This window comes from Ochotona curzoniae, unplaced genomic scaffold (genome assembly GCF_017591425.1).
Source record: "Ochotona curzoniae isolate NIBS_2020 unplaced genomic scaffold, NIBS_Ocur_1.0 contig_3622, whole genome shotgun sequence".
In the NCBI taxonomy this organism is placed as follows: Eukaryota; Metazoa; Chordata; class Mammalia; order Lagomorpha; family Ochotonidae; genus Ochotona; species Ochotona curzoniae.
Genome location: NW_024465926.1, coordinates 13,548,831 through 13,565,038, shown reverse-complemented (window position 1 = coordinate 13,565,038; position 16,208 = coordinate 13,548,831). Strand labels below are relative to the sequence as shown.

The 16,208-nt window shown below is 50.6% G+C and overlaps 2 protein-coding genes across 5 annotated transcripts in view; both read left to right on the top strand.

Moving 5' to 3' along the window:
• DUS2 (dihydrouridine synthase 2) overlaps positions 1-9,249 on the top strand; it is a 33,376-nt gene extending 24,127 nt beyond the window's left edge. For both annotated transcript variants that reach the window (XM_040982500.1, XM_040982499.1), the window contains 7 exons: positions 37-123; positions 1,442-1,610; positions 4,256-4,377; positions 6,203-6,352; positions 7,385-7,472; positions 8,352-8,425; positions 8,650-9,249. In XM_040982500.1, coding sequence (XP_040838434.1) covers positions 37-123; positions 1,442-1,610; positions 4,256-4,377; positions 6,203-6,352; positions 7,385-7,472; positions 8,352-8,425; positions 8,650-8,884 — 925 coding nt within the window. In that variant the 3' untranslated portion in view covers positions 8,885-9,249. The remainder of the gene's footprint in view (positions 1-36; positions 124-1,441; positions 1,611-4,255; positions 4,378-6,202; positions 6,353-7,384; positions 7,473-8,351; positions 8,426-8,649) is intronic.
• Positions 9,250-13,425: 4,176 nt separating this feature from the next.
• NFATC3 (nuclear factor of activated T cells 3) overlaps positions 13,426-16,208 on the top strand; it is a 96,910-nt gene continuing 94,127 nt past the window's right edge. For all 3 annotated transcript variants that reach the window (XM_040982492.1, XM_040982493.1, XM_040982491.1), the window contains exon 1: positions 13,426-13,832. In XM_040982492.1, coding sequence (XP_040838426.1) covers positions 13,730-13,832 — 103 coding nt within the window. In that variant the 5' untranslated portion in view covers positions 13,426-13,729. The remainder of the gene's footprint in view (positions 13,833-16,208) is intronic.

Genomic DNA, 16,208 nt, shown 5'->3' with positions numbered 1-16,208 from the left:
GTCAACCCTCAACTACATCTTCTCTTCATTGTTAAGGAAGCGGGAGGAGCGACCTCAGCACCCTGTCAGCTGTGAAGTCATCAAAGCTATTGCTGAAACCCTCTCCATTCCTGTCATAGCCAAGTAAGCCTCCTTCCTTCTTCATGTAAGATTTGTTGTGTATGCCTCATTCAGAAAGGACTTGAACTGGCATGTGAAAAACGGAATGAGATAACATTAAAAAAAATGTTCATGAGAATGAGATGAATGACGGAACTGGGAATGAGGTTGCAAAGTGCCTGTCATGTATGTTGGGTCACTTGGCTTCTGGTCAGAGGTTGACATAGTGTATGACCAAAGCACTCCCCCATTCGACAGGGTAAAAATGAATGTGCTCAGGGACACGGAAATAAGGAAGCAGCTACTTAAGCAGGTCCAGGCCTAGATGTTGTCATACCCAGAGGTAGGTGCCTGGAATCTAGGGAACTGTGTAAGGAGTCCCAAGCCAGAGCTTGAGGTATTGTGGCTCGGGAGCTTAAGGCAGGTCACAAAAGCCAGGCAAGTGTGGGCAGCTGCAGGACCAGGAGCCTTGATTGGCAGGTGTCAGGTGCAGTGACCAGCCCAGAGGTTTAATAAGAAAACGGTTCCTAGCCGTTATTGGGAAGCAGGACTGGGTAAGCCAGCTGGGAGTGCAGCTCAGACTACATTTAGTATGGCATAGAGTCTGAGGGTGCCTGGGAGGTTGGCAACAGGGGAAGGACCAACAGAAGGTGTGGGAGACAGGAGCTAAGGATGGAGTCAGACCCTGCCTTCTCCAGGCAAGGAGTTCTTAGGAGTGGCTTATAGAGGGCAGGATCCTGTGGCTTCTGCAGCTGCCTGGGGGTTTTGCGCATGGTTGTATCTGGACTGACTTCAGCTGATTCCTGATGAGACAGATGAGACCTAAGTGGATTCCAAGAAAGTCCTGGGAACAGTAGGATTGAGGGAGGAGAGATTATGACCAAATTGGGCCTCCTTCCCCTCTCTTCTGGTCACCAGCATGTTGGTTTCCTTCTTCAGTGCCTTACAGGGCATATGGGTGACTGTGTAACTTGACAGCAGTGGGGGGGGCTTCTTGTACCCCAGTTTGTAGACTCCTCTGCTTGGATATGCCTGGCTTTAGCCACGGTTTCAGATGAGGGGAAGGAAAGTGAGATTTCTCGATATGTATTAAGTAACAGGCATTATTTATGCTGTTTTATGTGTATTATTATCCAACCTAGTGCCACTAACTTCATAATGGGTTGTGCCTGACACACTCTGCTTTATTGTAGCTCTGATCACTGAAGGGACTTGGCCAAAGCTGTTAAGGTGTGGCAGATCTGGTAGTTGTTTTGTGTTTTTTTTTTTTTTTTTTCTTTTTTCTGACAGTGCTTTTACATTCCTTAATGGGGTCAACTCTAACCCTGCTGTTGCTTTGCAGTGGAGGATCTCATGACCACATCCAACAGTATTTGGACATAGAAGACTTCCGACAAGTCACAGCAGCCTCTTCAGTGATGGTGGCACGAGCGGCCATGTGGAACCCATCTATCTTCCTCAGGGAGGGTCCCCGGCCTCTGGAGGAAGTCATGCAGAAGTACATCCAATATGTACGTCTCTGCTTTGGCATAACCACTATAATCCTCACATCCACCTTGTGCTTGCAGGGAGTGTGCTGGCCTCTAGCTGCTAGCAGCCCATTGTTCCTCTTTGTTTTTTAGCTGCTGCTGTATAACATGAGGTCTCCCAGTATGCAATGTGAGGTTGGGATGCTGTCTTGTGCTTTTCTATAGCCTCCTAAAACTTCCACAAGTCTGGATGTCCTAGCAGGGACCTTCAGGATCTGGGATGCTGATGGGACCCCAAGCACATGACAACTTTTTCCTTATGCTCTGCGCCATGCACAGATGCATGCATACAGACAATGGATTGTCTGTTACCACAGGCACTCATGTCTATAGATTGGCAAAGGAATAGCCCAAGCCAGGAGGCACCATTGTAGCTGTTGTTGGGGACAACAACATGTGTCCACAGAGACTTCTCACCTGATTTAACACGTCGGAGTCACTACTAAAGCTTCCATTGCTAATTCTTAGAATGCTTTAGCCTGTGACTTAGAAAATAAGCTCATTTTAATCCTCTCCTGAGGGCATAGTGTTTTCTAAAGCAGTTTCTTCTCACTGGGAGCTTAATGTCCCTGCAAGGGGCATTTCTCTCTCTCTCTCTTTTTCCTTTATTTTTCCTTTTTCCCCTTTTTTTCTTTTCTTTCTTTTTTGGACAAGAATATTGTGAGGCTTGGTGGAGGAGAGGTAGTGAAAATATTTCCCATCTTCTGATTTACTTCCCAAATGCCTTCATGAGCAGTCACTTGGCCACACCAAAGGCAGGATTGAGGAACTCAGTCAAATTCTCCCTTGTAGCAACTATGTGAATGATCATGTAGAGAAGTCAGTAGAGATGAGGTAGGGTGTATGTTAGAAAGAAGCTGGAATTGGGAGCAAAGCCCTCTTATGTGGGATGCATGCATTTCAACTGGCATATTTTGTTGTTTTTTAAAATGATTCATTTATTTCTTTGAAAGAGTTATAGAGATCTTCTATCTCTGGTTCACTCCCCAGTTGGCTGTATTGCCCCAAGCTGGGCTGTCTGGAGTTAGGAGCCAGGTGCTTCTTCTAGGTCCCCTGTGTGGGTACAGGAATCCAAGGACTTGGGCCATCTTCCACTACTTTCCCAAGCACATCAACAGCCTCAAAAGTGGAGCAGCCAGGAGCAGCTTTACCTGCTATGCCATAGCACTGGTCCCTTCACTGGCATCTTAACCACTACACCAAATGTCAGGCTCTACAAAGGAAGTTTTTGATGGGTTCACCGGTCCTATTTCTTTGGCATTGCCCTGGGGATTTTGTGATCAGCCCTACATATTTATAGATAGTGACAGTGAGTGATCCTTGAATTTTTCAATGAGTTGGCCCTGACAGAGAGTATATTGCTACTTCCCTCTTCAGTCTTGGGATATTTCTTAGCCATGGGCAAGCCATGGTCATGCCTAGGCAGATGTTGTATGACTGTGCAAGCTGCAAATGACAGGAGGTCCTGAGGTCTGACTGCAGGGTCGGCTAACATCCATCCCAGAGTTTGTCCTGTTTAGTGCTGCAGTTTTCACTCCTTGGTTCTGAGTGTCCTGTGTCAGGCAGGTTGGTGCAGTGGTCTCAGTCAGCTGGAGGAAAGGAGGGTTTATCTCAGCCCAGCTCAGCTAACTTTTCTGGCCAAGTGGCATGCATGCCTATGGCTGAGAAGACATGTTTAGTTGTGTTGAGCTGGTTCACTGGGTGGAAGTGATGTTATCTTTCCTGCTCAGCCTGTCCCTTGGCAGCTGCTCTTGAGGTGTGTTGTCATGGAGAAAGGGAGCGGCTTTTGAGAGTGCAGGAAGGTATGTTTCTGGTCTACCCAGGTGTCTTCTGTCCCAAACAAGCCAAATCAAGGCTTTGCTGGCAGCCAGGGCTGACTCACTCCTAGCTTTGTCCTCAGTGTACCATGGTCTCTTCCTAGACACTGAAGGCATTGGCTCTGGTGGAAATTTTACAGTAATATAGTGTGAGGAGGGGCTGGGGGTTTTGGAAGGCTGGGGCAGCCTCTCATTACTGCTGTCCTGCTCTGACACCAGCCAGGTAGGCTTCCCCTGGCTCCCCAAGTAGTCATTTTGCCTCCTAAGTCTGTTTTCCAGGCCGTGGTGTGCTAAGAGCTGTACTTCACACTTGCATGAGTAAATGAGGTGATAATAAACACATGCAGCCACACTTTGGAATGGGGCTGGACTTCACTTATGAAAGGGAAGTTGGAGAGAAGCTTGTGAAGAGGGGGTGCAGGGGAGAGGGAAGTGTTCCACCTTGGTTATAAGGAATCCTATCCTGGGGTTGGATCTGCTATGCCAGAATTTGGTGTGTTCCCCCTCCCCATGCTTGAAGAAGCTCAAGAGCAATTCTTCTGCATAGCCCATGGTGACTGATGCAGGAGGCGACTCACACTGTCCAGGAGAGGATGCTCCTGTACAAGCTTGGCTGGGACCCTCTAGCTTTCCGCCACTGCTGAAAGAGTTGATGGCCAGGTAGATGCAGTCCATCATATGGATTCACATTGCTTCAGCTGCACACACAGTAGTGATGTCCTCTTGGGGCCCTTTCCTTGCCACTGGAGTGTCACTCAAGCCTCAGAATTTGCTGGGTAACAGGTGGGCTCATGCTAGTTCTTGTCTCAGGCGATCCAGTATGACAACCACTATACCAACACCAAGTACTGCTTGTGCCAGATGCTACGTGAACAGCTGGAGTCACCCCAGGGAAGATTGCTCCATGCTGCCCAATCTTCCCAGGAAATTTGGTAAGGGGGCAGTGGCCTGTGTTTCTGTCATTGTAGACATTACTTGTGCTTGATTTTGATCTCTGGCCTAACTGTTAAGGGGCAAGAGACACATTCTGGAAATGAATGTGTAGGCGTGGGGTGGTGGCACAGTTTTGCAACTCCAAGGAGATATTTAGGAATATTCTTTTTCTTTTCTTTTTTTTAAAGATTTATTTATTTTTATTGCAAAGTTAGATATACAGAGAGGAGGAGAGATGGAGAGAAAGATCTGTCTGATGATTCGCTCCCCAAGCAGATATGCCAGTATTGTGCCTAACTGAAGCCAGGAGCTCTTCCGGGTCTCCCAAGTGGGTGCAGGGACCTAAAGCTTTGGGCTGTCCTTGACTGCTTTCCCAGGCCACAGGCAGGGAGTTGGATGGGAAGTGGAGCTGCTGGGATTAGAATTGGTGCCCATAAGGGATTCTGGCGCATGCAAGGCAAGGACTTTAGCCACTATACTATTGCGCTGGGCCCTCTTTCTTTTTTAAAAAAAATTATTTTTATTGGAAAGTGAGATACACAGAGAGGAGGAGAGACAGAGATGAAGATCTTCTGTCCATTGATTCACTCCCCAAGCAGCTGCATTGGCCAGAGCTGAGCCGATCTGAAGCTAGGAGCTTCTTCCAGGTCTCCCATGTGTGTGCAGTATCCCAAGGTTCTGGGCCATTCTCACTGCTTTCCCAAATCACAAGCAGGGAGCTGGATGGGAAGCAGGGCTGCTGGGATTAGAACCGGTGCCCATATGGGATCCCGGCGTATTCAAGGCAAGAACTTTAGCTGCTAGGCTACTGTGCTGGGCCTGATACTTAGGAATAATCTGTCCCTGGACTGATCTCTACAACAGTTTTGGGAACTAGAGCACAAGGACAGAGGAATGCAGAGGTTGGGCTTCAGAATTCCGGGGAGGAAGGAGCTTTTTCATTAATATGACTGTCATGTGCCATGCCTTCAGGACTCAATGGTTAGGAGAGTTAGGGGTGTGGAGTCTGTGCACTGAACCAATATCCATACCGCATCACTACAGATTAAGTGTCCGCCTCTGGGTCCTCAAGACTTGTGATGTAGCACTCTTGTAGCTCCTTGGCTACCCATCTATTTCCATACTTCCGCTCCTATGCTTAGACTGGGCCCCCTGCCTCCTGGCCTCTCCTTTTATATTGGTTCTCTGTAACCTCCTCCCTCCTCTAAGGAAGCATTTCTGAACAAGTCTTGCCCTCAGGGATCTATTTCTTGGGAATGCTGCAGCCCTCAACATGTTTCCTGGAAGCAAAGAGCCTTGACTGCCAGAACCTTTCTGCACCCTCAGCTTGTGGCATTTTTTCTGTCTTCGTTCCACATGGCTTAGCTACCTTGACCCAGGTGTCTTGGAAGACTAAAAGAATATAACTCTTGATTTAGGCAAGGCCCGTGATAATTGCTCGTGGCAGGCAGGAGGTAGAGAACAGTCAGCAATCAGGCTTCCATTTCTCCTTTCCGTGGATCCACAGAAGGAATAGATTATATACACCCAAGGTGCTTTGTCTGCATGAGTCAGCTCAGTCCTGGATGATTGGGGAAAACCCAATGTGTGTTCCTCGTTGGGATGAAGGGTGAAAAGTGACACTAAGTACCCCCTCAACCCAGCCTCCTTCTATTGTCCATGCTCTGGTGGTTTGTCTTTGCAGTTTCCAGGTTGAACTCAGAGATATGCAGGAGGCATCTCCTGATGCCCAGACTCCAGTGGTATTTTGGTGTATGCAGTGGGGCCCTCTGCGATTTTGCAACACCTTGGATGCTTACCCTGTTCTGTTTTTTTCCTGCATAGTGAGGCCTTTGGCCTTGGTGCCTTCTACAAAGAGATGACGCAGAAGCTAGACGCCCGGCGTGCTGAGCTCTTGGCCAGAACTCCGGAGAAGCCAGAGGAGTCAGCTGAAGACACCTCTGGTATCATTAAGATGGCTGTCAAGTTTGACCGGTAGGTCTCAGCTTGGTCCATGGCTGGCATGCTCAGCGTCTGACTGGGCTAGCAAGCCAGTTGCAGTGTGTGACTACTACCAAGCTCGGAGACCAGAGATCTCCTTGGTTCATACAGTTGATCTCAATTCTCAATATCCCACAGTTCCTTTCAGGACAGACAGCTCCTGAAAGTGCAGGCAACCCTGCTAGAAATGTGCATGTTTTCTCAATGAACCTTACTTTTTCTCTGATTTCTCCCCTCCTACAACTTAGGGCAGGAAGGGGGCCTTTCTCCTGTAGACTTGGAGCTGGCTGCTTGATGGGGCTTTCCCACAACAGATGATTGTTCCCACAATCCCTGCCCCTGCCCCCTGCTCCCGGCTGATCATCAATCCTGTGATGCCCTCCCTACACAGAAGTTGCCTTAGCCTCATTTCTGCCTCTGACTCAGCTTTGACTAGTGCCCTCATTGTCTTCTGCCATTCAGTGCCCAGGGCCAGACCAGAAGCCACTCTTGTCTAGCCAGGATTTTGAATTCAGAAGACAGCTATTGGGCACTCAGATGCTAGGGAGAGCTTTCTCTGGGAAGTTGGAAGATGACTGTTTTAGCCTGTCACCCTCTGTTACCAACTGGCTCTGAAACTCTAGTGTGTTCTGGCAGCAGCAAATCATCCTGACACCCAGCAGATATAATCAGGGTGGTCACTGTATGACCACCTATGTTCCCCACCTCCACCCTCGCTCTCCTGATTCTGTCTTGAGAGGCAAACTGGACTCTCCTTCTTGGCTATTGAAGACCTAGCATACTGGAGTTCACTGACCCCTGCTATCTCCCCCTCGCTAATTCTCCAAGCATGCCAAAACTCATCTTCAGAGGCTGCTAGCATGAGAGGAATGGGAGCCAGAGGAGCATGTACAGTAGCCTTAAGGTAGCAGCTTTGTGTCTCAGTTCTACCGTTCTTGCAGCACCCATCAGGAACTAAGTACAGTCCTCACAGGGGAGCGAGTACTGATAGTAGGTAGGCTCTGACTGTTTCCCCTCCTTTCCCAGGAGAGCATACACACCCCAGATCACCCCCAAGATGTGCCTGCTGGAGTGGTGTCGAAGGGAGAAACTGGCACAGCCCACATATGAAACAGTGAGTCTTGATTGGCCTACCCTGCAGTCAGCCACAGTGGTTCTGTGGCTGGTGCCATCAACTTGGCACCCCCACCGCCAGGAGACAGTCATCTCTGAACTGTTTGGGTGGAACCTAGCCTTGCCTCTGCAGGCATGCAGAGGTTCCTGGGGGCACTGGGTCAGTTGCTGAGAACTTCTGACCATGGTTTTTGTTGTCAGTTCTGGAAGATGTGTCTGGATCGGGCACAGCATTGGACTCAAGACATGGGAGCTCCTGGCTGGAGACCTTGACGTCATCTTGCTTCCCTATCTTTGGTCCCCATGGCCAGCCTCATTTGGGCTGTTCTGCCTGTTTTGGACTTCTGACCTCCAGGCTTGCACCTTTTGGGCTTTGTGTCCCACTTTGCCAAAGAGTAACTGATACTTAAGTATCAGTTCCCTAGAGCCTGTGGGATGAAGCCTTGGTGTGTCAGCATAAAGCACAGCAACACCCCCAACCTGAGGCCTTCCTACTGTGGGTCCTTCCACTCAGCCCCCTGCTCTGTCCCACAGCTAGGTGTGGCTTCTTTTTTCCCTGTCCCCTCTTACCTCTTTGTTACCTGATAATGTCTTCAATTTGGGGGTCCTAGCCCATGCAGATATCAGCAGGAAAAAGCCCCATAGTCATGTGTGCTAAGGGCTGATGTGGCCCTTTGCCTAGTCCCATGAGAGAACTCAGGACACACTTGATATCATTTTCTGTTGGTGTATTTGGCAGTTTTGCTTGACAGGGCATGTGCTAATAGGCAGTTTTCATTTGCCTTAGATGAGAGATTCTTTATCTCTCTTTGGTGTGACCCTGGCAGGTAGACCTTCAGGTTTTGCAGCCTGCTCTTTTTCCTTTGCTTTTTTGCACCAGGTTCAACGACCAGTAGATCGCCTGTTCTGCTCTGTTGTTACTGTTGCAGAGCAAAAGTACCAGTCTACCTTATGGTGAGTTTCCTTATCAGAGGGCATGAGGCTTAGGGTGGAGTTCTTGAATCTAGCACAGGCCTGGCAGGATTGGGTGGATGGTGTGTGTGGGCAGTGGTGTTCCCTAGATGATGACCTCCTCCTCAGCTTTGGCAGGAGCTCTGTCAAGTGTGTACAGAATCAGGCTCCCAGCCTCTGATTCTGTTTGCCCACCTGCCTTACTGCTCTCTGCCTCATCTTCCTAGGGACAAGTCCAAGAAACTGGCAGAGCAAGCTGCAGCCATCGTGTGTCTGAGGAGCCTGGGGCTCCCTGAAGGTCAGCTGGGTGAGGAGAGCCCTTCATTCAAGCGCAAGCGAGAAGTCCCTGACCAAGACCCTGGGGGCTGTATAGTTCAGGAGCCAGCATTGCCTGGGGAGATGTGCAAGAAGCCCTTTGTGGTCGTGGAGAGTCATGAAGAGAGCCCCCTGGAAAGCCGGTGACTACTGTCCCTGCCAGGTCAGCCTGGTCGGCCCTTCCCTGGCGCTGGCTCTAAGGCAGTTTTGGGTGCTGCAATGTAAGCTGGATACCATTGGACAGTTTGCTGGCCAGCTTTGCAGAAGGGAGAGGTGCTGGCCTGGGCCATCAGCCTGCAGAGTGGACCAAGGAGGACCCAGGAGCGGGTTCCTTTCTCCCTTGGTGTGGGTCTCAGGGGTGGGGCCAAGTTCCCGGTGACCTCATTGTTTTCTTTAAAAACAGACTTTTCAGGTGGCACTTCCCAGCCTGACACTGGTGCAGTGCAATAAAGACAACACCTACGCTCACCCATGGCTGACTGCCTCAGCCAGGGGCATCTTCACATGTGGACTTGTGGACATTCTGCTCCCTGACTCTGCCGAGCTGAGGCTTCCCAGAGGATCCTCCTGCCCTTCCTTAGGAATCTGGTAGAGGTGGGGAATGAAGATTCTCTCAAAGGCTCACTGGATTTGGGCTAAACCTGGAAGGCTCCAAAAACCCCATTCTACTAATGAGAAACTTGAGCAACTGGGTATTCATTGACCTTCCTAATGAGAAATTGCATGGAATCTGATGGAAGGACTAGGCTAGGTGGCGTCCCCTGTAAGGTGAGGTTGTGGGCCTGATTCCCGGAGTCTCCTTCAGACCTGACATTACTGCAAACACATGGGGTGTCTCTCTGGGCAGGGGGCACTGCAGGCTGCCACCAACAACTTGGCTTTTGTGATTGTGGAGTCACGCCACTGCCCTCCCCCTGCTTCCCCCAGCCGCTGAAGGAGGAAGGAAGTGGCAGATTCTCTTTAATTTCCTCCCAGCAGTGAGAAGTGAGAAGCAAACAAACGGCCACCACATCTCACCACATCTCTGGGGCCTTCCCCGCTTACTGGGAGGGGCATTCTGACCAAAGGTCCCTGCCCTGCCCCATCCCTCCCCCTTCTCCCCCCTCATTTCCTCAGCTGTAAACAGCCTGCCCCTCCTCCCCTTTGCCAGGCCCAGGTGCGGGGAATCCCCTCTGGGCCAAAGCCACATTTCCTGTGACTCCCCCCTTTCAGCTTCATGGCCCTTCCTCAAGCCCTGGTGCCACCAATAGCCTACAGCTAGCCTCTTTGTGAGCCAAAGATCTGGTGGCTGAGGCCTCTGCTGGCCTGGCATTACCCCTCCCTGTCACCCACACTGGCTCTGCTTTGTGCAGATATGGTTGCCTCCCAGGGCCCCATCACTGTCTGACCTTGGGCAGCTCACTTCTAGTCCTCTCTGGCCTCGGTCCTCTGAGTGCTATCAGCTGTTTTTTGCTTTCTGAGGCTGGCTGGAGGATCAAGACTGGCCTATGATGGTGGCCCTGGGAGGCTAATAGGATCACTCATGACGAGGCTGCCCTGACCTCCCAGATCAGTTCCCCAAATGAAGGGATGCTTCATTCACAGACACTTTTTCTAGAAGGTGTCTCAGTCAAAATGTGTGCTTTGCCTTGTCTTCTACGTCAAATGGAACTGGGCAGACAGATCATTGCCAGTGGGCTCAGAGTCCTGAGACCACCTCCCCAGAGGGGCTGGGCTTTGATCGTGGATCTCTTCTCTCTCTAATGTTGTCTTCTTGGGAAAGGCCATCCTCTGGCAGGGTCATGTGCACTTCTGGGCTTTGGGAGAGCAAAAAGCAGAGGCAGTGGTCTGCTAAGAAGGAAGCTGGAGTGTGGGGGCGCTCCTGCCTGGGAAGCAGTGGACAGAGGTTTAGTCATTGTGGAGTTGAGTGATCTGTTGAAGACCTGGGCCCGATGGTTAAGACAGGCCTCTTAATCCACCGAACCCCTCTCTGGGCTGGTAGCCACACACTTGTCCATTCTAGCCACCTGGATAAGGACTTCCCTTTGTTTCCTCACATTGGGGTGAGCAGGAGAGGGAAGGATGAATAAGGCAAGACAGGTGGCAGGTCTCCACAGTCTGTGCATTCCTCTGGACTGCCAGCAAGTTGGCAGTCTTGTGCCCGCAGGCCTGCTGAGGTCCTTTCAGGTGTCACTTGTGCTCAGAACTCTTTGATGACTGAGATGAGGCTGCCCTCTGGATCAAGTCCAAACTCCTCAGCCCAGCATTTGAGGACAAAGTGCTGATCCTATCTTTTCAGCAGCCTGTGCTGACTTCAGCAGCTATCTGAGTTTGTAGTTGGCTGGTCTTGCCTTCTTTGCCCCAGATTGGTAACTGCTCAAGGGCAGTCCCTCTGTCCCCTGTGACCAGCCTTGGCACAGAAGTAGGGAGTAGGCATAGAAGAGTCAAGAGCTGGGGTGGCGGTTTTGTGGCATGGAAAAGCCCAGGAGACTGGACTGTGCTAAGCTGTACCATCCCATGGGTCTGATGACACAGGATAACCTTCCACGGTGGCAGCTGGTGTTGTTATTCACGCAGGAGGGAGGCTGTATACTCACATAGTGCATTTTCACCGAGTTTGGTTTGCTGCACTGGAGCCCCAGGTCTTTGGTTTCACAGTGCTGTCAGAGGGTTAGAGGTAGATCAAGTGACCTGCAGGGGGTTTGCAGTTGGCCTGGGATCACTTCATGGGATAGGTTCCAGCCCTAGCTGGGTGGTGGTATGGTGACAGAGAATGTGTACATGGTCCGGCTCCTTCACTGAGTGAAGAGATCACAGACCATTGCTGCTTTTCTTGGAAAGACAGTGCCTCTGTCTGCAGTCAGTGTCCTCATTACCCCTTACTAGATTTGTAAACAGCCTCCCGACAAGGTGATCCCATCTCAGTGGTTTTAAACATATGTACACTTGAGCACTGGATGAATGGGAACATTTTAAAGGTGACTACAGCTGCTCTGTGCTCCCTTCCCATGCATGGGGCTGACAGGCCTCCTGCCTGTGTGCGCCCCTAGTTCAGGTGAAGACACACTGTAGGGCAAAAAGGCTGGGTGGAAGCCGACCTTCCCAATCCAGATGCCAATCTGGCAGGTACGTGTAGGGGAAACTTGGGAGAGGAACACATCATGAGGTTGCCTCCTATTTTATGGGGGAGAGGGAGGGGAACTGGCCTTCTTTCTGGGACCTGATGCTTTACAAGGATTACATACTCGATGGGCCAGCAACATGTCTGGAGCAGATTGTACTCTTAGGCCCTGGGGTTGGGGACCCTCTGAAGGCAGCACAGCTTATACCATGTGTTCCCTGTCCTCGACCAGTTTCGTTCTCACCCACCTCTGACCTCATTGCTACCTTCTCCCCAGTCAAATACAGTGTTCCACCCAGAACTCTTACTATTTAACATTTAAGCACCCTGCCCTAAACCCTTCTAGAGTGGCTCTCCAGTGCCCTCAGGATAAAGTCCAGATTGGCAGTGCTCGGCCTATTCCAAGCAGCCTCACCTTTGGCTTTTGCCCACTGTTCTCTGGCCTCCAAACCTTTGAAATTTGCTTTCTGCCCTTCCCACCTTCCGCCCCTCTCTCCAGTTCCTGCTTACTTTTGTCAGGGCCTTCTCTGAGCTGCTAGCAAAGCCCTGATCTTGCACAGACTAGATTTGCTCTTCCCTTCTCTCCTGGGTCGGTGCATCCTCTGGTCCAGCACAAGCCAAGTGCACAGTAGTGAGCAGGAATGAGCCAATCCATTTAAATGTCTCATGTACTTCGAACATCCCTGTAAAGTCCAGAGGCCCATCTCCCAAAGATTCCTTGGTAACTCCATTGTCAGTCCCGAGGGCCATCTGGGAGGAAGTAGGCTTACACAGGAGGGAGGGACCACATCCCACTGTGCCACATAACACCTGGTTGGGGTGGCAAGATCTCGCTTTGACGTTCGTGCCTCAGGGTGGGGAGGTCAGAGCTTGGGAGTGGTGTGAGCCCACAAACGGCAATCCCCCCCGCCCGGTCTGCTCACCTTGCGGCAGTCACCGGACCTAGACTGCGCACGCTGTTTGGGGAACAGCTGCCCGGGCCAGCTAGTAGGAACAAAAGCTCAGCCAGAGACGCGGGCCCCACCCCACGGGATTGGTTTGTAGCTGAGGCGAACCCAGCTTTTTCAGCTGGGATCCAACATGGATAAAAAACTTTATTTTGGTCCCTTTCCTCTCTAGACTCCGCCATTAGGATTGAGGTGAGGGAGATAAGGGTTTGCGTGGTGTCCGGGAAACTCCGTGGGGTTCCTATGCTTCCCCTAAACCCTGTGTTGAGGAGTCTTGCTGTGGCGGGAGCCATCACCGAACTCCTAATCCCAGAACGGCGGTGTCCTTGCCTCGACGTGAGCCCCGCCTAGTAAAGAAAGAGGGCCTTTCCCATTGGCTGATGGTGATTTCCCTGATCCAATTATAGTGGAGACTGGGCTCGACGGGGCCGTCTCGCTGAGGACTCGTGGAGGAACTAAAGGCTAAACTACAACTCCCGGGAGGTAGCCGGGCTCTCCTTGCCCTCTGTCCTACGTGACTTCCTCCTCCTGGGGTAGCAGTCACGCGATAGGTCGGCAAGGGGGCGGGGCCCTAGTGTTGTCCGCCATGCCACTGGCCTATGAGCGGTCCGGCCGGATGGGCACGCGGCGGGGGGCGGGGCCGGGCGCGCGGCGCAGCGCGGGAGCGCGCAGCGGCGGCGACTGTTGGGGGGCGGGGAACTTTGGCTGAGGCGGTGGTGGCGGCTTGGGTACAGGCAGCTTGGCGGCGGCGGCGGCTCTTGGTGCAGCTCGGCGCGCGGCCAGCTCTCTGGTTCGGAACGGGACGTTCGGCTTGGCGGACCCCTACGGGGAAAGTTTGCGGTGGACCCGGGACCTTCTTGCCGGCGCGGCCCGGCATGAAGCTGCGCTAAGGAGCAGCCGCCGCCGCCGCCTGAGGTAGGAGTCGCAGCACCCTGGGCCACGCCGATGACTACTGCAAACTGTGGCTCCAACGACGAGCTCGACTTCAAACTCGTCTTTGGCGAGGACGGGGTGCCGGCGCCGCCGCCCCCGGGCTCGCGGCCTGCAGGTGGGTGACGGGGCCGGGCGGGATCGAGGACCGTCGACCCCTTTGCTCCCTCGCACGAGCTCGCGCCCCCCTTCCTGGTCCCCTTGATTGTCCCGCTACTAGTAAGCCGGTGCGTGTGTGACTGTGGAGAGCGGATTTAAATTGCTGAGGAAGCATGTGGATCGCTGCGACGTGGAACTGGCCGCGAGCTTGGGTGGGAGCGGACTAGTTGGGGAATTGGACTCCGGAACGCCTGTGGCCAGTGGACGTCCGGGGCTGGGAGGCCGAGGGTAGTGGCTGCTGCCCAAGTGGCGTCTGGTTGTCGCTGCTTTGCCAGCGTGGTAGAAAATGGTCTCGTCTATAAAGTGGAAGCTTGCTTGAGTTTTCATTTGTATTTTAGGTTTTTTTTTTCAACTTTGAGACATGCGCATTCTTGGGGATCCTTAAGATTCGTGCACTTGTGTCTTTAAATCCGCTTTGCTTTGGAGAATAATGCTTTCAAGTTAACTTCCACTTGTGCGAGTTTATGGCCTATAATTAATCCAGAACGATATAACGGAACATTTCTAAAAACTGGATTTTGTGTGAGCAGAGGGTTTCAGAGGGATTCTTTAAAAATGGGATACCTGTATCATAATTCTTCTAGAAAGTTCTGAAAGTTTTGTTTGTTTTAAGAAAAAATATCCCCCGAAGATATTTTAAAGGGAATCGTAAATTGGGTAGCTTGGGCATCGTAATTCTTGCAGGTCAGACCAATCAGGAAATAGAAACAGGATGACTGGGGACTTGCCTGTGACCTGGTTTGGAGTTTTGTGGTTCGTTAAGTTCAGTTTTCTTGTAATGCATGTAGACGTACTTCAGGAAGGAGTTGGATAGAGTAATCCTTGTTTCTTCTCTCCCGGTGTTCAGTGAATCCATGCTCATATGGCTGGTTAACATACCCTTGGGTGGAGTTGGGTTGACAAGCAGAGGCATAAGCATATTGGGTGGTGGTGTGGTAGTCTTTTCAGTCTGCGGTTGTCAGATGTCTTTTTCAGCATAGTAAATAATTTATAATTATGTGTTGGCTGCATTTATTTTCACTTCCACTAACACCATTTGAATGGCTATTACCCGGCAGGTCCTATTAAATACTTTGTAGTATTGTGCTAGTGCGAAGAGTACTGAACCTCACCAAGGAGTTTGGGAAACAGAGGGAGGAGGCACTGCCCAAATAACTAGGCTGCCAGGCCGACTGAATCCTGATACTTTTTAAAGCAGAGGAAGAAATGTGAAAAGTGACATTGTGGAGATGGTGGCATGGAATTGTACTTAGGTTAGTGAGACTAAACAGATAAAACAGCTTAATTTTTACTAAGTATTCTTTGAAAATGACAGAGTTGCTGATATCAACAAATTTATTGATCATCACCTTGACAAGAGCACGTTATATACCAAATATGTGATGAATAAAGGTGCTAGCCAAATAAATGTATCACTGGATTAGTAGGAATATATATATATATATATATATATGTATGTATGTATCAGATAACATTTAAAATTTAAGAAAACGGTTTAGAAAAACAATTTTTGCTGTACACAAAAATATTTTGCTTTTGAAATGTGTTTAGGATTTCAGATTTGGAGTTTTCTTCATAACTGAAATTTCCAAAACTAGACGTGAATAGTTTTTTTTTTTTTTTTATTATTTTTTTCATTGGAAAGGCGGATATACAGAGAGGAGAGACAGAGAGGAAGATCTTCCGTCCGATGATTCACTCCCCAAGTGAGCGCAACGGGTCGATACTATGCCGATCCGAAGCCAGGAGCCTCTTCCGGGTCTCCCACGCGGGTGCAGGGTCCCAAAGCTTTGGGCCGTCCTCGACTGCTTTCCCAGGCCACAGGCAGGGAGCTGGAAGGGAAGCGGGGCTGCCGGGATTAGAACCGGCGCCCATATGGGATCCCAGGCGTGCTAGGCGAGGACCTTTAACCACTTGCGCCACCGCGCCGGGCCCGACGTGAATAGTTTTGTTTGTGATAGAGTCCTTTTTAAAGTATTCAAGTAAGTGATTTTTTAGTTTTTTATTAAGGTGGACTATAAATTAAGTAAAATGAAACATCTTAAAGTCAACAATTTAGGGCCTGGTATGCTGTCTCAGTTGGCTAATTCTTTTCCCTGCAAAGCACCTGAATCCCGTATGGGCACTGATTCGTGTCCTGGCTGCTCCATTTCCCATCCAGCTCCCTGCTTGTGGCCTGGGAAGGCAGTCGAGGATGGTCCAGAGTCTTAGGACTCTGCATCTGTTTGGGAGATCCGAAATAATTTCCTGGCTATAGATTAGCTCAACTCAGGTCCAGCCACTACTACCATTTGAGGAGTGAATCAGTAGATGGAAGATTTTTCTCTCTCTCCTC